Genomic DNA, 26,176 nt, shown 5'->3' with positions numbered 1-26,176 from the left:
CCACGGAGACGTCCTTGGACAAGCGCTGGCTCTTCGGCTTTGAAATGGAGATGAGCACTGGCCCCTAGAGTTGGAAACGACTAGCACACATGTGCGGGGGAACCTTTACCTTTTCCTTTACCCACCCCTTTGTAAAGTACAATATACCCTCAAATTACCAGACCCACATAGAATGATCGGATTTTCTGCACCAATTAGTTTTCTGTTATAATGAAGTCATTATGGAGACAATGTGACGCTGAAGATTTTCCATCTGAAAAGATTTTATTAACCAAGAAATTTTGGATATGAATTCATATAATGATGCAAAAGATCTTAAAGATTAATATTGCTAAAAAAGAAAGAATTCTTTTTATTGGGACATGGACAGTGAATTAAAAAAGACTAATGATAAATTGATATTATAGATAGTAATTGCAGCAAGTTTATTTGATGCACAACAATGGAAAAATAATATTCCTATGGTGGAGGAATAGATTGTGAAAATATCAGAATTAGTAGAAATAGCAAAACTGACCTGTTTTGTCAGAAAACATGTTTTTTTAAATGTTTGGAAATTTTATATGGACGTTTTGCTGAAAGAAAAAAAAGGATGATTTATGGATTTGAAGAGTAAGAAAGAGGCTGACTAAAATGGCAACTGAGGGATTTGCAAAATATTTAAGTGGGAGAGACAATAAGGTTGTAGGTTTTTGTTGAAAAGATGGACGAAAGTCACTTATATATTTGTATAATATGTTTCAATAAATATAAATAAACTGTGACATTACTTAATAAGTCATTAGTGCAGGGAAGCTGCTACGCACCCAAATTTTGATCACATGACCATGGAAATGCTGCAATGACCATAACGTAAGAGACTGGATGTAACTAGCATTTGTTCAGTCTCCGCTCCTCATAAACAGCCACTGAACGAAGGGTCATAACTCAAGGACCACCTTTATCTACTATTTATGTATGCACGCACATGCACTCACAAACACACTTATTTTGCTTCATTCTGTTGGAATACGTCTTGCACTTGTTCTTAATAAGTTTATAGTTCCCTGTTGTCTGTTTCACATGAGTAGAGTTACTTGTTTTATTCACATTGTTCTTCAATATATTGTTGGAACTAACTTTTGAGAAAGTAATTTTTTAATATTGTTTGACGGTCTAAGATGTTGCTATGTGTGCATCTCATAATGTTAAAAGAAGAAATATCATTGCCTGAATAGATTTAGATTTATTCTATACATCTTTTACGAACTACTTGTAACTGGAGGAGGCGCCACAGAGTTGGATACTGAAGCCAACTGAAAACTTTCTTAGACAATGAGTTCTGTTCTAAGTGGTAGTGATTTCATTCTGTTAGTGAGAAAAGTGCGTACAATGAGTGGAAGTCGTAAACTGCTCCTTTCATCTGGATTGTTTCTTATAAGTTTTAAAATGGTAAGTCTCATTTTTTAATTTTTTAAACATCTTATAGGAAATACTTGCTATCTTTTAAAAAAATACTTTTAGTCTTAACATTTTCTACATCTTTTCATTTTAAAATTCTGAAATGATGCTGGTTTTTAAAAATTTTTACATTAAGATCAATATTTAGTCTCAAGTGATTCAGACTATATGAAACCTCAGATTCAGAAATGATTTGCAATACATTAACTTTTTAATCTTATCACTCAATTATTTATTTGCTTAGCAGTATTGGGTGTTTCATTTTTATAAGATAGTGCAGGAAGAAAATGCAGCTTTATTATAATTTTTTAACTCAGTTCATAATTTAAAAGACATCCTTTTTAAAAAATAAACATCTTACTGTTGTTGTTTTTTTGCGACTGTAATATAGCAATTAGCCAACGATCGAGTTTTAGTTTTATGATTCCTGCATACAGTATTTATTTAAAAACTTGAGTTCAGTTCCATTTATTCCCTACTATATTATATAAATATATAATACTATAAATATTTTGGTGTGATCTATTGACACAGCTATTCAGAAATAAATCAGCAATTCTATGCAATGCATAACTATTTAGCAATTAGGTTTGGTGAAATATGCCTGGCCGCCTCAACTGGGTAGTATATTTTTCTGTTTGCAAGTGGGAATTGGTCTAAATAGGTTTAGTTGGTCAACAGAGTAGTCTAGAGATCTTAGCGATGTAAACATTTTGGATTGGATCCAGTTAATGCATATGACAATTGTGGCCATAACAGGAACGTACGATAGAATGAGTATTTGGAATTCTCTTACTAGATTTGGGAGTTTGCACTCTTCCAGGGTAAATGATAGGATTGTGTTTGGGTTTCACATACCTGTGTGTCAGCAACTAGAAACTGTCCTTTCTAGAATAATAGACAGATTTTGAAAGGAAAGATTCACTAATAATATGAACTTCTGAATAGTAGCCCATTTCATTCATAGCTTTGTGATTTTCTTATTATTTAATTAGTAAACATTAAGATTATTTAGAGGTAAAGGGTTTTTAAATAGATTCTTATATGTAGATGTGAAGACTCTTTTAATAGAGTCTTATGTAAGTAATATTGAAAACATAAGTGAGTAGTAAATCTTATTGAAAAAAATTCAGATGTACAGTACTTACGTGAAAACTCCTTAGTATTCTACCATTATATTTTATTTTTGAGGTAAATATCTCAGTGTTGTTGCTGTCAATAATTTTCCAAATCTTTCTTTACAGATTATTTCTGCTGGCACAGGTAAAAAATGAAAAATATTTTCTTTTGCCATTTTTTTAAAAAAATGATATTAAAAATCAACACTTTTTGCTAATTCTTTTAGAACTTAATAATTGCATAAACTTACATTGCTTTTGAATATTTTCTAAATTATAACCAGGAAGGTGGGGGAAATTGAACATGCCTTTTGTATCTGTTTTTGCAGGTTTCACAGTATCTGTTTATGATGTGGCATCAAGAACTGTTTCTCTCCGTTGGCCTAAATTTCCAAATGTCTCTTCTTACAGAGTCACAGCAACCCCCATGAAAACTTTGGGTCATACTCTAATGGCCCATTTCAGTGAAGTTACACTTGTAGGTACTTTGTCATCACTGGCCCCCAACACAGTTTACACTGTAATGGTGGATGCCATGGATAAAAATGGGGTTATACTAGCTCAAACACAGATAAAGCAGTTAACAGGTTGGTATCAGATAGAATTGTATCAATAAGAATTGGGTGACCAGGAGTTGTGGGAGTTACATTCATGTTCCCCAGTATATCTGTAGAGTGCCATATTGGAAAAAGATTGTGTGAACAATGGTGACGCACGGATCAGCAGTGGTTAAAGGATTCTCTTTCATCTTGGCTAGCCCTCCATTCAGAAGTCCAAGAATTGGACTCTATTCTGCTGCTCTGAATCCATCTCCCTCTCTCTGTGAACAAAATGGAAATAAATTGGACAACTTCTATTGTATAAATTGTACATAAATTGTACACTTCTATTCCTCCCATAAATTTTCTTTTCAGATCTATGTTCTTAATTCTAATCGGTCTAAGCCTTCCAGACAGGAAAGATTATTAAATGAGCCAATTCTGTTTTATCTTAAAGCTGTATTAACAGAATCTGAAGGTACAAACTTCCCCACACTATTTTTGGCTATCTGAACAATTAGGTTGGGTCTTTCCTACGTTTCCTTTCTAACTGTTACTTCATGAGGCCCCTGTCTTATTTTTCTGATTGTTTCCTAGGTAGCATTTCTTCCCTTCGTCCTTCAAGGTCATTCACACATTCCATTATAATGGGGTTGATGAAAAATCGTATCAGCTAATCCTATCAACTGCATTTCACCCTTCACAAACTAGGTTTTTCTCATACTGAATCGCAAACTAGCCAATTACAATTTAGCCAGTTAGGGTCTGGACGGTAAGTTTACAATTTACTGTGAACTGTAAAAGTTGTGTTTAGTTAACTTTGGGTTAAATGTGTCATGAGAGTGTATTCGATTCAATCTTTTCAATCGTTTGTCCTGGGCTTCTTACAATTTATCAGGCAATTAGCTGCTTCAACTTGGAATTCCAATGATAAAACATCCACTGTATTCTTTGAGATATATTCATTTTGTGTTTAATTAGAGCAGTGAATACTAAAACAGTTAAATCCATAGAGGATTTCTGTAATGAAATAAAATGAAATGCTGTGTTTAGAAGTCTTTATTTTGTGAAGAGAAGATTTAAATGTGGTTTTGAAGAAAAACGCTTGCAGTGAAGTAAAAAATAAAGACATGTTATTTCCGCTACTATACTTCCTTTTTCTGAATAATTTCTTACTAGCACAGACTTTTGTTAAATAAGGCTCAGTATCCTTGCAAAAAAAATTTGGATGTATGTGTGTGTGTATCTCAGTAGCTACTTAGCAAGCTTTGAATGAAAGAATGCACTGGCTTAATACAAGGGATATATTGTTCAAAAACAACTCACCTTTCTTGCAGCTCCAGGAAAATTGCCAAGGTTTCTAAAACCCCATTTATTGTGAAATTGCTGACTGTTTGAGAATGCAGTTTTTTGTTTTTCTTCTTCTGTCATTTCCTTCATGAATTCTCTCTTCCCCTGCCTATATATATTTTCTATTCAGAAAATGTTTTCATGGACGGGTAATACTCGATTTATAACATTCATTTAGCAACTGTTTGTAGTTACAGTGGCACTGAAAAAAGTGACTTACGACCAATCCCAGTATCCCATTACATGATCAGAATTTAGGTGCTTGGCAATGGGCATGTGTTTATGATGGTTGCAGTGTCCTGAGTCATGTGATCATCATTTGTGACCTTTCAAGCCGGCTCATGACAAGTAAAGTCAATGGGGGAAAATGGATTTGCTTGATGACCATGTGATTGACTTAACAGTTGCATGATGGCAGAAAAGTGTACAAAATCAGACACAACTGACTTTAACAACCACCTTGCTTAGCAATGGAAATTATCATCCCATTTGTGGTCATAAGTTGAGGTCCATCTGTATTCTCCCCATTGTGGTCTTCTCTTATGTTTCTAGAATCAGGTATTGTTAAGAAAACACACATTATGAACAGAGTAAAGGAAAGGTACCCCAGCCTTCAGAGTTCCGATCTTTGAAAGAAACATCCACATTCCGCAACTTGCAATATGACATGTCTTGATTTTGAAATGATTGAGGTTCTCCTCCCTTTGTTGAAGCTCCTGAGATTCCCATCATTCACCAAGCCTATTCTAAACTGAGTACCAGTATCACAGTGGAATGGGCAGCTGTCACAGGGGCATCCAGTTATCTACTGACAGCACAGGATGGAGAGACGGTCATTGAAACAATAGTCACAAATTCACCAGGAACCGTGACAGGATTGAAGGCCGCAACACTGTATAAAATCACTATCCGATCTGTAAACACAGGAGGAAGAAGTCAGCTTTCCCCTCCGAAGAAAGCAAAGACAGGTACTTCTTGATTTTATTCAGACACTAAATATTAACATGACTTCTGCAACCAATGCAAAGCTTCGGATATGGAGGTGGAAAAATCCTTCAGAATATATTTAATTTTTTAATTTAATTTAATTTAATTTAGACTTATATACCGCCCTTCTCTCGTAGGACTCAGGGCGGTTCACAAGTTTTTTTAAAAACAATACAACAAATTACAAAAATTAAAAACAATTAAAATGATTACACTAACCTTGAACTAAAAACCCAATTACAATTAAGATACAGTTAAAACCCCAGTTAGTACTCTCAGTCCAGGCCAGAAAGCTCGAAGAGCCAGGTCTTCAGGTCCTGGCAGAATGAGCGAAGGTCAGGGGCAGTCCTAAGCTCTACGGGCAGCTGGTTCCAAAGGGCCGGTGCACCCACAGAGAAGGCCCTCCCCCTGGGTATTGTCCGCCGGCAATCTTTTACCGGCGGTACCCTGGGAATGCTTTTCTAGTGCTGGTCATCAGAACAAATATATCCTTTCCTGGGCTGGTGCTACAACTTCAGAGGGTAGGCATGTAAATCCAGGAAAAGATGCAGTTGCTTTAAAGAGAGAAGCAACCTAGAATTAAAGAGAAATTTCCTGGCAGTTAGAACAATTAACCAGCGGAACAATTTGCCTCCAGAAGTTATGAACGCTCCAACACTGGAAGTTTTTAAGAAGAAATTGGACAATTATTTGTCTGAAATGGTATACGGTTTCCTACCTGACCAGGGGTTTGGACTAGAAAACCTCCAGGATGCCCTTCCAACTCTGTTATTCTGTTAGTTGCAGACAGATATCACGTGTACTTTTTGTCTTGAATCCAAAGTGCTGCATAGCCTTGCCACACTGCCTCAAACCACTTGTTTAATCTAGAATATCTTCTCCAGCTTGACACTTTCCCATCATCTATTATTGTCTGTTAAGAAATTAGGATCCATAAAAATATTGAACCCTTGTGTCCCTGAATTGTAGGAGGAAATATGAGTTTTATAGATATTTATAATGGATGTATTTTTACGGTAGTTTGCTGCACATTGCTGTGTTAGAACATATATGTCAAGAGTATATACAAACATTATCTAAGAAATATCATTACCATTACTGACTTAGATTGATATCTTGCCTGATTTCACCTCCATCTGTCCATGTACAAGATCTCACTAAGTCTAATCTGTATTTTCTCATTTACAGTGCTCACTGCCCCTATGCTGGTAGCAAATTCTCCGAATTGTAACAGCATTGTGGTTAGCTGGAATGCTGTACATATGGCTGTGGGATTCTCTGTCTCGATCATAAGATCAGATGGTTTGGGCAACATGTTAAAAGAAAATACCACCGACAATTCCCTGATGTTTTCCAGTTTAGATCCGGGAAGTCTCTATACCATCAAGGTATATGCATGGGATATTAATGGGATACCTGGAGATGATTTTACCTACAATCAAAGAACAAGTAAGAAGCCAGCATCTTTTTACAAGAAACAATTGAATTTCAATAAAAGTAATAATGATTAAAGGAAAAATGTTTTTGCTTACTGCCCATGGATTTAGCAGAAAGAATACTTGAATAACCATTGTGTTTTCAATGTTAGCGCTTTCTTTGAAGTGTTAATACCATTGGCTGTTGTCAGTGATAAACGAAGAGCAAAAATATCATCATTTCTTACAACTGATCTTCAAATTAGGCAATTTAAGCAAAATTATCAGGGAGGGCTTCAATCAGACGTTTTTGGTTGCCCTTTTCGCTACCTTGGTTTCTTCGTTGCAAATACTTTAGCTAGAAATGTAAGTGTCCATATAAGCCAGGGGTCTTCAAACTTGGCAACTTTAAGACTTGTAGACTTCAACTCCCAGAATTCCTCAGTCAGCCCTGGCTAGCTGAAGAATTCTGGGAGTTGAAGTCCACAAGTCTTAAAGTTGCCAAGTTTGAAGACCCCTGATATAAGCTGTATTCATACCTCACACAAAGGGAGAATTTGCTTAACAGTGTTAAGTTAAATAAGCCCCATTTTTGATGGCTTCCTACAGGAAGCCAAGCTGTAAACCAAGATTTGACCATTGTTATAAATTAAACCACAACAGAAAAAAAACTGTACCATAATTTTAGTGTGATGGTTGAAGCAGATCATAGAGTTTTGATTAAAAGCACTTTTTAGTTTTGTTTCCATTCAAATGACAGTGGGATGCTGTTAAAAATGTATTCCAGGGCCTCGTGCACCAGGAGATGTTCAAGTGGTCTTTGACAGTGAGTCTTTGGGAGCACTGGTTTCTTATATGCCAACAGAAGGCTCTTCAAGTTACAGCACTGCAGCCTATAGCAACACTTCCAAACGAAATTGTAGTTCAGTTTCCACTTCCTGCATAATCTCATCATTGGAGTGTGGGGCTGAGTATTCCCTGGCAGTTGTAGCAAGCAACGAAGCTGGTTCTAGCACACCCACAGAGGCTGTGATTTTCAAAACTGGTAGGTGAAACACGCACAATCCAAAAATTATAGCACACAGAAAATGTGAAGCAGAAAGATTACATGAACTGTTTGTTTTAAAATGGAAATAAAATATCCCAAATTTTGAACTGTCTTCATTATAAGATTGCAAGGCTTGTTTTATGAGCAGCCTCCATTTCTTTTATTTCAGCTGGACTTTGGGATCGTTTGTGCTTGTGTGTGTGTCTGTAGGTTAGTTTTGAGTACTGGCAATTGCCTGGACAAGTCTTGTTAGCATTTTCAGATGTGGATTGCTGTCTCCTTCTGTTTGGGCCTGAGAGACAGTAACTGGTCCAAAGTTACCTAACTGGCTTGATGCCTAGGACAGGACTAGAATCTATGGTCTTCTGGTTTCCTGCTTAGTAATTTTAATGTCACCAAACTGTTTATCTTTTAGATCATATGCAAGAATAATTTCCTCCAAAATCTATAATAGGGTGCAATACAGACATCTGCTTAATGAAAATATTTTAAAACTTGATAGTATAAAAACGTGCTGATAACATGCACTTATAGATCTGATTGGTGCTTGTCCATGTGGGTCTGAGGGAGGTGATACTGCTCCTAGAAAGAGCAGGCAATAACCTTAAATACTGTTTTTGACATTTACTGTATACGTTACACAATATGGACCGATTTTGCAGTCATCTTCTTTGGCTTTAGATTGGCTACCACAGCTATTGACATCTTTAGTATAGATCAGGGGTCGGCAACCTCGGCTCTTTTATGACTCGTGGACTTCAACTCCCAGAATTCCTGAGCCAGCTATGCTGGCTCAGGAATTCTGGGAGTTGAAGTCCACGAGTCATAAAAGAGCCGAGGTTGCCGACCCCTGGTATAGATGGACTGATAAAAGCGGATGTTCTACAAAATCACATTCTATCATGTGCAACACATGAGCGTTCTTCAAACATCACACTGGTTGGGAGTTTTAAAAACTGCTGCAGATGTTATTGTCCTGAGTTTTCTTTCCTATGAGAAAAGTTAAAGAGAGCTTTGTTAAAATCTTTACAGCCCCTTGTGCTCCGGAATATATAACCATTGAAGAGAAGGAACCAGGCAGTTTGGCTGTATCATGGTCAGATGTTGATCTGAGTGATTATTATGTGGCTTTTGTGAAAAGTGATGATGGCTTGGAGGTGCACTGCAACACATCTTGTACCCAGTGCCTTTTCCAATCAGATTGTGGCTTCACCTATTTCATTAGTGTCTTTGCCTATAACAAGGCTGGGCAGAGCCCTTTAGGTGACATATTTAATTATACTACAGGTAAGGACCCGTTTATTTCTGTATGTTGGACAGACTTTGCACAAAGTTAGCAATTGCTTTAATAAAGGATAAGGGCAAAATTTACATGACTGTTATGGCCAGTGACAAGTTTTTATTTGTTACGGTGTTAAGCAGCACAGAAATAATCCCATCTCTGCCTGAGGAATGAATTATTTAGATGAAAGAACCAGGCTGGTGTCAACCTAGTTTTAATTCAGGGATGAACAATCATTCCTTCCCTCTTGTTGAGGTTTTTAGTTCTACAAGAATCATCTCTTGATTACAGTACTCATCATATGGCATGGGTTAAAGTAAGAAGTAGGCAGATCCTGAAATGTCTTCAGGAAATCAGGCTAAAGGACTTCTAAAATGCCTGCTTTCAGTTAGGATTTGATAGCTTTTGATATTAGATGATCCTTGATGACCCAACAGTAGGACCACTGCCACCTGGAATAGTGGTACTGAAGTACAGAAGAGTTATTCAGCAAATATTTCTTCTATTATAATATTACAAAATAAGAACCTATGACAAAATCCTTATTTGGGATGCTTGCGTGGCAAAAAATTGCTTTATTATTTTCTAGTATTATCTTAATCCCAACTCTGCCTTCCTTTCCCCCCTTCCTTTTAGCACCTTGTTGTCCTAGTAATTTTAGCCCGGTGTTTGTGTCTAGTGACACTATTCAGATAATCTGGTCTCCTGTCCGTGGTGCTGAAATGTATGAAACCAAAGCTGTCACCCTGACCAGTGAGTTACTATGCCATGATACTGCCACAACATGTACTTTCTCTGCCCTTGAATGCAACACTCTGTACAATATCACAGTCTATTCATTCAGTGAAATCAGAGGCAGCAATATGTCATGTGAACCTAAACAAGTGACAACAGGTATGACTTTACTTTAGCCTTTATTTTAAAGCAAGATAATCAATAATAATAATAATATGATACAAGACTTGAAAAATTAATAACTGCTACCTTATGATGTACATGTTGGAAGTAGCACAATTACAGCAAAGGAATGTTGGCTGATTTTTCTTTGTTTGGTTTTGGCTCCAACAATATAATATCAATATAGTTAAACACTTGATTATATTATTTTCATTAAGTAAAGTCTTCTTCAAGTCAGGTTAGATTCTTAGTGTCTTCATAGACATGTCTACACAATATTCTTGGTGACACTACAGAAGTGAATTTGGCCATTGCTCCTTTTTTAAAAACATGCAGCCTTGAACTTCTAAACAAGTATGAACAAATTCTGCTTTAGGCAATACTTAGTCCATGACACCAATGATAATTTTAGTAAGCTACTAAAAGTCATTTTTGTTGAATCTAATAAAATACAAAAAATAATTTCAGAGAAGGTTGTGCCACACAAAGTGTAAATCCCTCAAAAAATATTGGAAATTATTATTTTGAAATTTCAAATAAAAATATGAAAGAACATGGTTGCAGAGAGGGAACATTTTGCAGTATGTGTGTTTCAGCTGTTATATTACTGAACTTCCCATAAAACTGCAGATATTATAATGTCTGTCTGTCTCTTTTAATACAGCATGTGCCACAGATAAGAATACAGTTTATCTTTGCTCTTTCTATAATCTTTCAGCTCCGTGTAGTCCAGAAATATTAAACATCTCAAAGGACGCTCTTTCTATAATAAGTGTGCATTGGCATGCCACTAGTGATGGAGCAATGTATACTGTCACTGTAAAAGGAGAATCAGGAAAGTGGTATTGCACAAGCTCTGGAAATTCATGCTCTATCCATAACCTTCCATGTGGGTCACAGTTTTCTATCAGTGCTGTAGCAAGTACAAAAGCAGGATACAGCTTGCCTAGTTACAGTGTTCCATTAGAGACAGGTAAGGAAAGTATTGCAATAATACAATTGAAGTCACCAGTGTGCAGTCTGCACCTGCAGGGAGTCCTCACCTTATGACCACAGTGGGGCCCAAAATTTATGTTGCTAAGTGAAAATTTTGTTTAGTGAGTTTTGCCCCATTTTATGACTTTTTTTTTAAAGAGAATCGCTTACATTAGTTGTTAAAGCAAATCTGGTTTCCCCACTGACTTTGCTTCTCAGAAGGTTGCAAAAGGGGATCACATGACCTTGGGACATAAATATGAATCAGTTGTGAAATATCCAAACGTAAATCAAGTGACCGTGGGAATGCTACAGTGGTCTTAAGTGTGAAAAGTGGTCTTTTTTCAGTGCCATTGTAACTTTGAACGGTCACTAAATGAACTGCTGTAAGTCAAGGACTACCTGTATTACAAATGCCAGGCCCCCCTTGCTTTAAACAGCCCCTACAAAATTGGTTTGTAGGCCAAAATTATAAAGGGCCTCCATGCCATAGATATTATGTGGTTGTTCAGCACCAAGCTGGTTATAAAAGGACTACAAGAACCCAAACCTGTTCTTAAACAGAGAAGGTAAAGGTAAAGGTAAAGGTTCCCCCGCACATGCGTGCTAGTCGTTTCTGACTCTAGAGGCCGGTGCTCATCTCCGTTTCAAAGCCGAAGAGCTTGCGCTTGTCCGAGGACGTCTCCGTGGTCATGTGGCCGGCATGACTAGATGCCAAAGGCGCACGGAACGCTGTTATCTTCCCACCGTAGTGGTCCCTATTTTTCTACTTGCATTTTTACGTGCTTTCGAACTGCTAGGTTGGCAGAAGCTGGGACGAGTAACAGGCGCTCACTCTGTTACGCGGCACTCGGGATTCGACCCACCAAACTGCTGACCATCTGATCGACAAGCTGAGCGTCCTAACCCACTGAGCCACCGCGTCCCTTAAACAGAGAATGTAGCTCCACCTAAAACAGGTGTATAATCCAAATTCTGAAGTAAAGCCTCCAGCAACAATACAGGGAGTGCTTGACTTACAACTACAATTGAGCCTAAAATTTCTAGTTGCGAAGTGAAACGTTAAATGAGTTTTGCCCCCTTTTACAACTTTTGTTGCCACCGTTGTTAAGTGAATCACTGGACTAGTTCAGTTAGGAACATGGCTGTTAAGTGAACCTGGCTTCCCCATTGATTTTGCTTGTCGGACGATCACAAAAGGCGATCAGATGACCCTTGGGTACCAGAACTATCCTAGCTATGAGTCAGTTGCCAAACGTCTGAATTTTGATCACATGATAATGGAGATACTACAACAGTTGTAAGTGTGAAAAATGGTCAGTCACTTTTTTTTCCAGTGCTGGTCACTAAATGAACTGTTGTGAGTCAAAGACTATCTGTACCATTTTTTTTTTCAAATAATACTGAAATATTTATAAAAAGACTTATGTTACATAAGATGTGATGGATCTGTTATCCATGTTACTGACAATTTATCAGCATAAGCGGCATCTATAGCCAAACCTGCTAAAACACTTTACTCACCCCTTAAGAATATGGCTGTCTATACCAGGGGTAGGCAACCTTGGCTCTTTGATGACTGGTGGACTTCAACTCCCAGAATTCCTGAGCCAGCCATGGAATTCTGGGAGTTAAAGTCCACGAGTCATCAAAAAGCCAAGTTTGCCTAAAGGTAAAGGTAAAGGCTCCCTTGCACATGCGTGCTAGTCATTTCCAACTCTAGGGGCCGGTGCTCATCTCCATTTCAAAGCCAAAGAGCCAGTGCTTGTCCGAGGACGTCTCTGTGGTCATGTGGCTGGCATGACTAGACACCAAAGGCACACGGAACGCTGTTACCTTCCCACCGTAGTGGTCCCTATTTTTCTACTTGCATTTTTACGTGCTTTCGAACTGCTAGGTTGGCAGAAGCTGGGAAGAGTAACAGGCGTTCACTTTGTTTCGCGGCACTTGGGATTCGACCCGCCAAACCGCCGACCTTCTGATCAACAAGCTCAGTGTCCTAACCCACTGAGCCACTGCGTCCCTTGTTGCATACCCCTGGTCTATACTGTTTTTAAAAGAAGGCTAGTATCGAATGCTAAATATTTTCTTCTTCTTTTTTTCAAGATCCTTGCTGCCCAGCTGATCTTTCAGTAAGTCAAGTGACACAATCTGTAACAAACATCAGCTGGTCTTCTGGGACTGGTGCAAAGACGTATGTAACCATTTTGGAATCAGACCAAAGACAAGCCTGGTGTCACACTCTCCAGACCTCTTGTCTCCTGGGATGCATTACTTGCGGAACTAACTATACTGTAACTATAAAAGCAGTTAGTGAAACAGGTTTAGTCTCTGACTGCATATACAAAGGATTTTCTTCTGGCAAGTATCTGAAATCACTGTTAAAACTACTGCTGAAATGTGAGAATATAAAATAATGTTTGCATACAATGAGTAATTTATGTTCATGGGCTTGAAGTCTGAGATTGTTGGTGAAAAAGATCTTACGGAAGGGCCTTTCTGGATCCTCTCCTCCCAGTTCCTGTTTTTCTAGAAAAGCATTGATGCTCCAGAAGAGAATGATCTTCATTGTCTATGCAGGCTGTCATCAAGGCTACTCCTGTTTTATGTGTGAGTGGCTGCAAAGAGGATTGCCCAAACTTAACAACGGAAGTAGAGATTCCCTCACAAAGTAATTACTTGTGTTCCAAAGTCTTTGGTAACTTTTACTGAGGCCCAAGAGTACAGGTAGTCTTTGGGTTACACTGGCAGTTGTGACCAGAATTTCTAATGTTAGTGATGTGATACTGTAGTATAGCACAATGTCACATGATCACATTGTTTAATGACAACATTCCTGGTAGTCGTTGTTGCCATTGTAACCCCAGGACTGTGTGGGTCATTAAGTGGAAAGAGGCAGGAATCCCAGGCAAGGAGCATGTGGAGATGTGCAAGTGCCATGGACAGATGTTGTGGAGCAGGGGTGGATGTGCATGAGTGCCACCGAGTGGTCTGCAGGTGCTATGTGCAGGTGCTTGGATATATGGGTGAATTGATGAGGGCCTCAGATGGGTGCTAGGGAGTACTAGGGGCCAGTGAAGGCCACACATAAGTTACTAGGTGAGCACTAGGGAACACAGGTCAGCTAGTGGGGGCCATCAGTGGGATGATGAGGCTGTGTGATAACTCTCCCAGTTGCTTCCCCAGATACTTCTCCAGCTTGGAGGAGGATTAACCAGTTCTGGGCATGTCTGGGTGGGAATTGGTCAATGGTTCCAAGCAGCCATCTTGAGAATGATTTGACTGAAGCACAGCTGCAGCAGACAGCCCTGAGGCTGGGGGGGGGGGAAACACAGAGTTGCAGCCAATCAGTGATGAGGAAAAGGAACTGCCTTCTGCACCTGATCCAAGAACACGTAGGGCAGAGAAAAGGCAGGAGCTGCGAAGGTCAGCCTGATTACTCCTGAGGAAGCAGCCTCGCCCTTCTTGATGGGCTACACCACAAGCTGGATATTTAGCACAGCAGACAGATGGAGGCAATGTTGGAAATATGTTCATTTCCTAGCTGTGTTTCTTGGTTGTTGCGATTCCTGCCTTACTTTATATTGACATTGTGTCTTAACTTTGGACCATGCTTTCTGAACTCTGGACTTTTCTTGCCTTGTGAACCCTCTTGTATTTTGGATTTAATTTTGCCTGGTGGGTTTATCTTGTTTGGGAAACTTTCAAATGCCTTGTGGATATTGCTCTGTGGACTAGCAAAGGTCTGCTTTTGGCTGGACTTAATTGGGACAGTTCTGGATTTTTGGGGAATATTAATAGACCCACTAAATCTGTTATGTGTGCATGCGAGTGAATGGGACAGCACAGGCTGCGGAGGGGGCACTAGGGAGGTTAGGCTGGCTGGTGGAGGCTGCAGGTGAGCACTACAGTGCAGATGGAAGGGCTGTAAGGGGCAGGCATGCTACAGAACATGGGTGTGCATGGGGATACTATGGAGTATGAAATCCCTGGGATCTTGGGCTCTGCAGTGGGGCTTCTTGGGGTAAAATGTGGTGGGAGTGGTTTGTGACCTTTCTTTCCAGCTTCTCCATTGACTTTGCTTGGAAGAGAAGGTCACAAATAGTGATTGCGGGACAGCAGGATGCTGCTGCTATTGTACTTGGGAGCCAGTGCTGATGCTGCGATGGCTGCAACTTTGAGGATTTATTGTAAGTAGCACCATAAATTTGGTCACTGAATTAGTGGTTGTAATTAGAGAAGTACCTCACCATAAATTTGGTCACTGAATTAGTGGTTGTAATTAGAGAAGTACCTATAAGAGCAAGAAAGTCTTCATGAGTTTCCTTTCATTGTGGCACACTTTAGCTTCATGATAAATAGGTGCAAGTCAGACATAACTAATTCAATGTTTGTTTGCAGTCTATAGATACTGGTGCATGATAATGTGAATAAGTAACCTTTTTCAGTTTGCTGTCCTGCCTTTGTGTATGGGTCTCCAAGTAAGCCTGGGGCCTGCCTCGATTGGTCCCTGCAGTTTTCTTGGCAAGTTAGTGATTCACCTTTGCCTTCTTTGGAATTTGTGAGAGAATGACTAGCCCAAAGTCACTCAGGTGGCTTTGTACCTAGAACGAGACTAGAATTTACAAGCTTCCCTGTTTCTAGCCTGGTGCTTTAACTGCTATCCCAAACTGGCTTTCTGGAAATTGCAAAAGGTTTGATCAAAGAGACCCTTCTTTGTACTGTGGTGGAGGAAATGGTTTCAGGCTTGTTTCTTTAGTTTTAGGGTTTTGGGAGACAGGCAGGATTAAGGGGGAAAATAATCTTTTAAACTCTGAAAATGTTGGCCTCACCCACTCTAGGGCCTGCAAATAAGACATTAGTGAACTTTATACTGGTTGCATGTTGCTATCACTTCTAACATTTATGATGACTTAATGGTCATAAAACTAATCAATTTCAACGTATAATCTGGCTTTCTAAGCAACTGAGTGACCTGTTTTGAAAGCTTTAGCAATTTAAAAAAAGGCAACATGATTTTTTTTTAAAAACCAAATGCCCATATTTGAAGCACAGTCCAAATTAATATGCACTTCCATTCCCACACTTCATTGGGTTTGCATATTATGTATTGCATCTGAATCAGCGTATTCATTTTGCAGTTTGACTGAAGACCCAGTAGGTAAGCCATTATTTAATGACTCTATCATGACAAGGTTCACAAAACAAACACTAAAATTGCAAAACCAAACACACAATTATGCACATCCTACCTCCTTCCTTTTGTTGAAATGAGAGCAATCTCAGAACACCTTTTAAGTTTTCACTGAAATCTGTGTAGAATGATTTTAAGTGCCAATAAGTGGTAAGAAAATGTAGGCATTCAATGGAGCCTGTAAGTCACTGAAGCTGAAATTTGTTTTATTTTTCTCTCCTAGGTGCTTGCTGCCCATCTGGGGTTAAATTGTACAGACTGGGCAACAATAGCATACGAGTATATTGGCACAGTTTGAAAGAATCAATAAATTACAGCACAGATTTGTATGGCTCAAAAAGAAATTTCACCTGTATATCCACCGGAGCCCTGACATACTGTGACATCACTGAGATACCCTGTGGGGATGTCTATATGGTGGCAGTGTCACCTCTAATTGATCATAATAGAGCAAAGCTTGCATTTTGTCCTAAGAAAATGTATTCAGGTAAAAACCTAAAAGGGACTGCAGTAGTAAAAAAATTGTGGGATAGCATATGCAGGGATATAAAAATACACATACATTCTATATTATTAATCTGGTTTAAGATGATCTTGAAGACCTGTCAATAATTGATAAAAAGAAATATCTACATTAGGGCTGTCCAATCTTGGCAACTTTTACGACTTGTGGATTTCAACTCCCAGCATGGCTGGCTGTGGAATTCTGAAGTCCCCAAGTCTTAAGGTTGCGAAGGTTGGAGATCCCTAATTTATACAATTACTGGCATACATACTATTATCATTGCCAAATTACCAGCATATATTTGCAAAGACTGTTAATAGCATGGCAACTCTCTACATGGTATAATAATTATTTTGTGATGCATCATTTTCATTCTAGAGACTATTGCATCTCATTAGTTCATGAAAGCTTGGGATGTTACGTTGGTGAGAATTTTGGAAAAACTACTAGTACCAACAGGCCCCAATATGTGCGAGCTGGAACAAATACCTCTAATACCATTTCCCTGAGCACAGGTTCTCCTCAGGGCTGCGTCCTAAGTCTGCTGCTGTTCACTCTGTTGGCTCATGACTGTTGTGCTAGGTTTGCCACCAACCATATTGTGAAGTTCGTGGATGATACAACAGTAGTGGGCCTTATTCAAGATGACAAGGAGGGTGCTTACAGCAAGGAGGTTGAGAGTTTGGTGAACTGGTGTAAGGAAAACAGCCTAGTTTTTTAATAAGACTTTTTATTGAATTTTTTAGTGTTAGGAAGGGGATATAACCAGGGTAAGGATCAGGATTTGGGATGGGGTTAGGATTGGGATTGGGGTAGGAACGGGGTTGGGAACAACATTGGGGTTGCCCCCCCCACCCGAATAACATTTTCAAGCTTTAGAAGACAGACTATTGTCCGGGTACATATGTTCAGTTAGCGCTAATTAATATAACAGTGAATAGCTATTATATGCTAAATGATAATCATAAACGGTATCATTAGTCAATACATATCATTCTCCTTACTAATATATATTCAAAATAACATATCTGTCAAAACCTCGTCTCCGCCGGGTATAACAGGCACTCAGGAAAAACCACGACGAAGCACGGATGACTGCAGAGAGCACCTTTAATATCAGGATCTCCAAGCATTAATAAAGTCAGCGTTGGGAACCACTCGTCCCAACGCTTCTTTTAAATGTAACTACTAATTGAGTACTAGCCCCACCCGTCAGCCCCACCCGTCAGCCCCACCCTCCCCCACGCAGACCAGCATCTGCCTGAACCGCGTAAAACCCCACCCCTCTATCCTGCCGCCCCACGCCCCGCTTCCGCCTCTGGCGCCGAAGTCCATACTGCGCGCAGGAAGGTGTAAGTCCAATGTCCCCCTCTCTCACCCCCTGGATTCTCTAACGTGCTCCCCTCCACCAACCCGGTGTTCCGGCTCACACCCGTTTCAGGCCGCCGCACAGCTGTTAAGGCTGGCGCGGCTTCCCCATGTGTGACGAGACCCGCTGTTAGCTGCTCAACAACCGTTCGGGCAGGGGCAGGTCCTTTGCCCCACGCTGCCGGCCGCCGATCAGCTGTGCGAGCAAGCGCGGCCTCAGTGTTGACGCCCGGGATCTTCGTCGGCCGCCGAGCAGCTGATCGAGATGTTGCGGCTCCAGCGTGGGCGCCCGGGGCTTTCTTTGGCCGCGAATCAGCTGTTAGGCGCGGCTGCCATACGGGCCTAGCGTGGGCGCCCGGGATCCTCATCGGCCGCTGAGCAGCTGTCGGGCGCGGCTGCGGCTGTGGCTGCGGGCTGCGGGCGACGACCGGAACCCCCTCCCGGTGAGCATGTTGAGCCCGAGGGGCTCGACAATATCACATTCATTTCTCGCTAGTTCATTTTCCTAACCATTGGTAAAATTTATCCCATGTTTTAAAATAAATTGAATCCTCTTTCTCTTTAATCTCTAAGGTTAATCTGTCCATCTCTGCACACTCTAAAATTTTCTTGATTCAAATCTCCTCAGTTGGTAGGTTTTCATTTTTCCAGTATTGGGCAAATGTTATTCTCACTGCTGTCAATACATGCAATATTAGATACTCATTCTCCTTCTCATACTTAGCTCCTAATATTCCTAACAGAAACAGTTCTGGTTTAAATTCAACCTGTATTTTAGTCATCTTTTTTCAACCATGTATGTATCTTAAGCCAGAACCTTTTCGCTTTAGGGCATACCCACCAGATATGGTAGTAGACACCTGGCCTTTGTTTACATTTCCAGCAATTATTCGAAGTATTTTTAAACGTTTTAGCTAATCTTACTGCTGTCATATGCCATCTATAAAATATTTTATACCAATTTTTTTTATATGAAACTGCTTTAGTCAATTTAATATTTCCATCCCATAATTTTCGCCAGTCTTCTATAGAATATCCAAAGTTTTTTGCCCATGTTATCATTTTATCTTTTACTTGTTCTTCTTCCCTCTTCAAGTTTAGCAGAAATCTGTAAAGTTTCTTAATCAGGTTTTCAAGTCAGTCCGAGTTGACCAGAAATTAGAATCCTTTAAAAGATGAAAATGAAAAATTGGTCCAAATAAATGGAGAATTGGAAGATTCTCTCGTAGTGATAGAGATGGAGCAAGCGTCATACTTTTTAGGATTTCAAAATTTAATAGAAGACAAGGAAGAGGACCTCCTAGACCTGATAACTGAGTTACTTGCAGATGTTCTAGGAATGCGGAAGACCAAAATGGAAGGAGAATTGGACCAGGTCTACAGAGTTAACTCAAACTCTGCTAGAAGAAACAACCTGCCTAGAGAAGTCCATGTTAGATTTCTTAAAAGATCCATAAGAGACGGGATTTTGAGAAAAGTAAGAGATCAACCGTTAAAATACAAAGACAAAGAAGTAGTTGTGCTCAAACAAATTCCTAGAAGGGTAAGAGAGGCTCGAAGAGATTATCAGTTCTTAACCAGGAAATTGGTTGAAAAAGGAGTCAATTTTTAGATGGTTGATCCCAGAAGGGATCCTAATCTATTGGGATACGAAAAGATATAGACTGGACACCCCGCTTAAAGCAATGGAATTTTTGGACACTCACAGAACATTCCTCGAAAAAGGTGATTCTGAACCCAAGAAACAAGAGGAAATGGTAGCTGAAGGAGTGGCCAAACAGAGGAGAAAGAAGATAAAAACACATGCTTAGAAGAAGGTGCAAGACCAAGAGACCAGAGACAGATTAGATCGACTAGAAGATTGAGACCTAGATATAATTGAAAATTATGGAGGAGATTGGAATTTTATCAATAAATATAAATGGACTGAACTCTCCTTTAAAAAGGAGAATTTTTTTTACAAGACTACAGGAATTAAAAATGGATATAATTGGCCTCCAAAAGACAATACTTTAAAATCCTAGAACAACCGAAAATGGGTAAACTTTACTTTACACTCACATCTCAAAAGAAAAGGGGAATAGCCCTTTATATTAAAGAAAAGATGAATCCCAAACAAATTTATGCAGATGAAGAGGGGAGAATATTAATGGTGGAAATCATGATAGAACAAAAACAGATATTGTGGGTAGCAATATATGCGCCTAATGATAAGCAAGAGCGATTCTACCAACAACTGCACAAGAAAATATTGGAGTTAATTACCCAAATCTTTGTATAATGGGAGATTTTAATGCAATAGTAGATGTGACTCTGGACTACAAAAGCCATAAACAAAGAAGAAAAGAAGGAAATATACTACCTAAAGCATTTTCAAAAATGAAAGAATTGTATATTCAAGACATATGAAGAGAGAGAAATCCAGAAAAACCACAATATATTCTATTCAAATAGGCATAAATCATAGTCTAGAACTGATATGATATGGACATCTTTTGACTTGAAAATGATAATACAAGAGGTGGAGATAGAAACTAATGTTTGGGCAGATCACAACCCAATAAAAATGACTTGGAAAGGAACTAAGAAAAAACTGAGATGGTCCCTCAATAAATCTATATTGAAAGAAAAAGAATTTTTACAACTACCAACAAAAGAAATTGATTTTTTAAAAAAATAAATAGGAAGAAACATCACTCGAAAATGTATGGGATACGGCTAAAGCATATTTTAGAGGGTTGGCCATAACTTACACCTCTAAAAAGAATAAGGAAAAGAAACGATTACAGTTGAAGCTGAGAGAAGAACCTAAAAAATCGGAACTAGAGTTACAAAAAGACCCACAAAAGAAAATCCTCAAGAAACAAATGGAGATAATAAAGCATAAACTAAACCTGGCTGAGATGGACATAATGGCACAACAGATTAAACAGTCTAAACAGAACTTTTTTGAAAATGCCAATAAGCCGGGGAGATGGCTAGCATACAGACTGAAGAAAGAAAAAGATTAATAAGCTACAAGACTCAAAAGGAGAATTACAGTTCCACAATGTTGCAATGAAAAAAATCATTAAAGACTACTATGAGGCACTCTATAAGGCAGAGGAAGTCCCCAAAGAGAAAATACAGTCGTACTTAAAAGAATCAGACTTGCCAAAAATCCCGGAGAATATCAGAAATATATTAAATGGGAAAATATCAGTGATGGAGATTACTGAAGCCAAAAAAAGGCAAAAGAAAGGTAAGACTCCAGGGCCAGATGGACTTCCTGCAGAATTTTACATAGCATTACAAGATGTATTAGGTCCAAGGTTGAAAGAACTGTGCAATGAAATCTTTTTGGAGACTAAAATATCAAAGTCGTGGACTGAAGCTAATATTACTTTGATACCTAAAGAAGATACTGATCTGACATATAAAAAACTATAGACCAGTGGTGGCAAACCTATGGCACATGTGCCACAGGTGGCACACAGAGCCCTCTCTGTGGGCACGTGCACCATCACCCCAGTCCTAGGCCTTCAGCTGGGATTTACTGTATAAAACATTTTTGCTTTAGGCCTTCGCTGCTGTATGCAAAAAAAAAAAAAGGTTCAATTGATTCAATTTCAACTTCTCGCGGGGAAAAAAAAGATCTGGCAAAGTTGGAACTGATTGAATTTTTTAGTCCCATCCAGTCTGCCATTACCACTGCAGCCAAGCCCACCCAATGGGCCACACCCACCCAAATGGCCACACCCACCCAATGGGCCACGCACACCCAGCACCCAACGACACATAAGTGGATTTTGGGTTGCAGTTTGGGCACTCATTTGCCATCACTGCTATAGACCAATATCGTTATTAAATGTGGACTATAAAATTTTCGCTTTGGTAATGGCAGAAAGAATTAAGAAATTCTTAACTGAATTCATAGATACAGATCAAAATGGCTTTCTATCTAAGAGACAGATAAAAAACTTAGAGTACTATGAAAATCATCCAGGGAAACAGATGGCATTAATATTTTTTGATGCACAAAAAGCTTTTGACAACTGGCAATTTATGTTCCAGCAGTTGATGGAAATGGATTTTGGGAAAAACTTTATAAATGCATTCAAGCAATTTACCATAAACAAACGGCTAGAATAATCCTAAACGGAGACTATACAGAAAACTTTGATATCAAAAAAAGGTACAAGGCAGGGATGTCAATTATCCCCATTGCGAGTATTGACCAGAAATATTAGACAAGACATAGAAATTAAAGGTTTGGAGATAAAAGAACAAAAATATAAATTACAAGACTTTGCAGATGACTTGTTTTTTATTTTGGAGGAGCCACTTGAAACAGCTACTAAACTGTTGGAGAAAATGTAAAAGTTTGGAGAACTGGCAGGTTTTAAAATAAATAGAGATAAGACTAAAGTATTAACAAAAAACCTAACAAACAGAAAACTCAACTTATAAAAAAGACAAACCTACAAATAACTAAAAAAGTTAAGTATCTAGGAATCCACCTAACAGCAAGATGTATAGGATTAAAAGAAGATAACTATGACAGATTGTTGAAACAAATAAAACTGGACTTGGAAAAGTGGAAAAATCTTCAACTGTTGGTGTTCGGAAGAATAGCTACAGTCAAAATGAATATTTTACCGGAAGTACTCTTCCTATTTCAAACGATACCTGTAAAATTGGGAAAGGTTTTCTTTGATGACCTAAATACAACAATATTGAAATTTATCTGGCAAGGGAAGAAAGCACGAATTAAAGTGAAAATGTTACAAGAAGCTAAAAATAGTGGAGGATTTGGACTCCTGGACTGGAGACTATATTATCAAGCAGCCATTTTACCATGGCTTAAAGAATGGATTACGTCGAGAAATAAGACTATTGTACCTAGAGGGGCATGACCTACAAATTGCTTGGCATGCCTTTCTATGGTACGAGAAAAGTAAAATACATAGATACTTCCAAAATCACTTCAGAAGAATGTACTTCTTTCAGAATGGGAAAGAATAATGCAGAAAATCTATATTAAACTACCTGAGTGGCTTTCAGCAATGGAAACTTTTGCTTACCCAAACTTAATTAACTATGACAAAGTCGTTACCTACAAAGGTTTTCTAGATAAGGAAGGAAAATTGAAAGACAGACAAGACTTACATCAACAAGGCATTGACTTAGCATGGTGGCCATATTTGCAAATTCAAACAAGATATGGAAAAGATGCAAAGACAATGGGATTTTATAAAGAACAGACAGAATTTGATCAAATATTATTAAAAACAAATGAAAACAGCCTAGTTTTAAATACCAGAAAAACCAGAGATCATTGTTGATTTGAGAAAAGGCAGGCACAGCCACACTTCTCTGTGCATAAATGATTCACCTGTGGAGATGGTTACCAGCATCAAATTCCTGGGTGTGCAGCTAGCAAGTAGGCTGGCTTGGTCGCTCTACAGTGAGAAACTGGTGAAGTGGGCACAGCAGTGCCTACATTTTCTGAGTCACATGAGAAAAGCACATCTTCCTTCTCCTATCCTAACCACTTTCTACAGGGGGATGATTGAGAGCATTCTGTCATACAGCATCACAGTCTGGTTTGGAAGCATCACTGCTTCAGACAGGAAATTGGTGGAGAGTGGTGAGGATGGCCAAAAAGATCATTGGCAGTTCCCTCCCTCCCATCCAGGACATAGCACAGAAGCATTGTTTGAACAGGGTCCGTAAGATTGTCTGGGACACTACTCATCCTCTTCACGTTTTCCTTGTTACCTTTTGGGAGGAGGCTTTGTGGTATCCGTAGAACATCCAGATTCAACCATAGTTTCATCCCGTACAGCATTAACCTTGTGAACTCTCAGGCTTCCTCCTTCCGTTATATATTCAAGATGGACAGTATTTAATATTTTATTGTTATGTATATGTAGGGGTGTGGCTCTATACATGTTGTATATAGTATGTTTTAGGTGTCATGTATGTTTCACTTTGAGAGCAGGCAACTAAATTTCATTTTTGATGTGTGCCGTTGTGCCCACAGTATAATGACAATAAAGATTCTTATTTATTCAGAAATGGCTAGTGTTAGAGTTCTATACAATTAGACTCAAATTTACCAGTGTTTCTGTGCGGGTGTATGTACATTTAAGTCCATGTTGATTCCTGATGACTGGAGTTTTCTTGCCAAAGTTTTTCTGAAGTGGTTTGCCTGCTTCCTGGGGAAGTGTATGTGATTGGCCCAACGTCACCCAGCTGGCTTTGAGACTTAGGCGGGACCATCTCCTGGTTTCTAGACTGATATCTTAACCACTACACCAAACTCTTACCCAACATTATCCTAGATTATTTTCAAATATTAATGTATTTACAAGTTTATAAACAGTTAAAACATTGATTTCATTGCATAAAATTCATCCAGCATTTTTAAACTTTTTTTTTTAAAAATAAGCAATGTAACCTTTTTGAGAAGTGTTTGCTCTCAGTTAAATACTTACCATTGCATGTTTTTCTTTTAGTGACATGTTCTGGAAACTCAGTAGGAATGGGTAAGTGGATATTTAATGTCCATTTTGATTAAGTTAGTGTACTTAAGCTAAAGTTCACCTAATAGGATGCTTAGATATTTGTATCAGAAACTAATTTGATTCAATTTGTTTTAACATTGATATTTTCTACATAGAAATATGTGATCAACAATGCTTATCAATCTATATACAGAACTACATGAAATTTGGTCTACAGTATACTACAAACTTTTCAGTTACTAAAATCATAACCCTTGAAACTGCTAAATGTAGCTGAAGGGAATGAACTAAATGTGACAAGCCCCAGCCATTCTGCCTAAACCAACCTTAAGACATATTACTTAATCCTGAAGGAAGCAAAGATCATTACCAAAGCCAGAGGTTGGTTTGTATTTGATTGATCTCAAAAAGCTAAGACCCAATTAATACATAGCAGAGAGACGAGGGCTGTTGAAGTTGAAAAAGCATTTCAGAAAGGTGGTTATAGCAAACCCTTTCTGCATTGTTATATATAAAAATGGAGTGTGTCCATGAAGTTACTGCTTTAGCTTGAAGGCAATTTTACTTGGGCTGTTGCTTTGATCTCCGAGCTTGGCGATCAAACCAACAGCCCAACTACCATCCTGAGCTACTTAATATTCGAACACATAATTTTACTTTTAAATTTTCAAATGAATTTTCTGAACGACCTTCCTTCTTTATAAGTAATCTTTACCAAGAAGTGGTCAATGTTTTAAATGTGAAACATTTTGAGTTCCTAAGAGATCTATTCAACATTACTAGAATAACTGCATTCTCTAAACATCACTTGGAACCAGTAGTTTTGACAGTGTTGGAATAGCGCATGGGACATTAGAAAAGCAGACTGAGCTTGGACTGTTTCAAAGAATAAACATTACACAGCATATAAATTATCCCTACATATCTGCCATGAGAGAGACTAAGGTCTTAGCATATTACAAAGTAAAGCACTGGATAAACACTGTTCATAAAGGGTCAAATTGAGGCAGAGTATAAAAAAACTCAGTACCTTAATTATTGGATTTAAATGTATATTTTTAATACAATTTTCAGTGATTTATAGAGGAAGAAGTGCAGATCAGCATCAGGTGCTACGCGAAAAAATTGAAACAATCCCGTAAGAATATTTAAAATTGTCTTTGAACTGAAATGTAATGCTCTTTATGCCTTTTCATTCTATATCCACATTACCACTGTACTTTTTTTGGGTCAGTTGTTTCAACAAATGTGTACCATATATCTTAAGTCAGAAAAGATGCTATTATGAAATTCCACCATGTAATGATTAATGCATATTTGTATCCCTTCCCCAGTGTGAACCATTATGGAGAATTTAACGTTATAAAATATCATTTTCCTGTATTTGAGGATGACATTGCAAGTAATTTTCACTATATAAAGATTAGTATTAATAACTGAATAAGCATTGTAAATGTACGAAAGTGATAAAATTAGCTTGCATTCTATTATAAAACCACTGAGCCAACTGGCTTGACTTTGTTCAGACTAGAGGTCTACTCTTTACACA

The 26,176-nt window shown here is 38.5% G+C and overlaps 1 protein-coding gene across 1 annotated transcript; it reads left to right on the top strand.

The window, feature by feature from the left end:
- Positions 1–1,371: 1,371 nt before the first annotated feature.
- On the top strand, positions 1,372–26,067 carry FNDC7 (fibronectin type III domain containing 7; the record flags this gene model as incomplete). The annotated part of the gene is made up of 13 exons (XM_083360251.1): positions 1,372–1,431; positions 2,685–2,703; positions 2,888–3,145; positions 5,161–5,415; positions 6,623–6,883; positions 7,637–7,894; positions 8,930–9,184; positions 9,816–10,073; positions 10,795–11,049; positions 13,158–13,412; positions 16,469–16,732; positions 24,619–24,648; positions 25,702–26,067. 13 exons carry the CDS (start codon positions 1,372–1,374, stop codon positions 25,767–25,769), a joined length of 2,496 nt encoding a protein of 831 aa, XP_083216377.1. The 3' UTR covers positions 25,770–26,067.
- Between the last annotated feature and the right edge of the window lie 109 nt (positions 26,068–26,176).

This window comes from Vipera ursinii (genome assembly GCF_947247035.1).
Source record: "Vipera ursinii genome assembly, chromosome: 3".
In the NCBI taxonomy this organism is placed as follows: domain Eukaryota; kingdom Metazoa; phylum Chordata; class Lepidosauria; order Squamata; family Viperidae; genus Vipera; species Vipera ursinii.
This window is presented reverse-complemented; position numbering and strand designations above follow the sequence as displayed.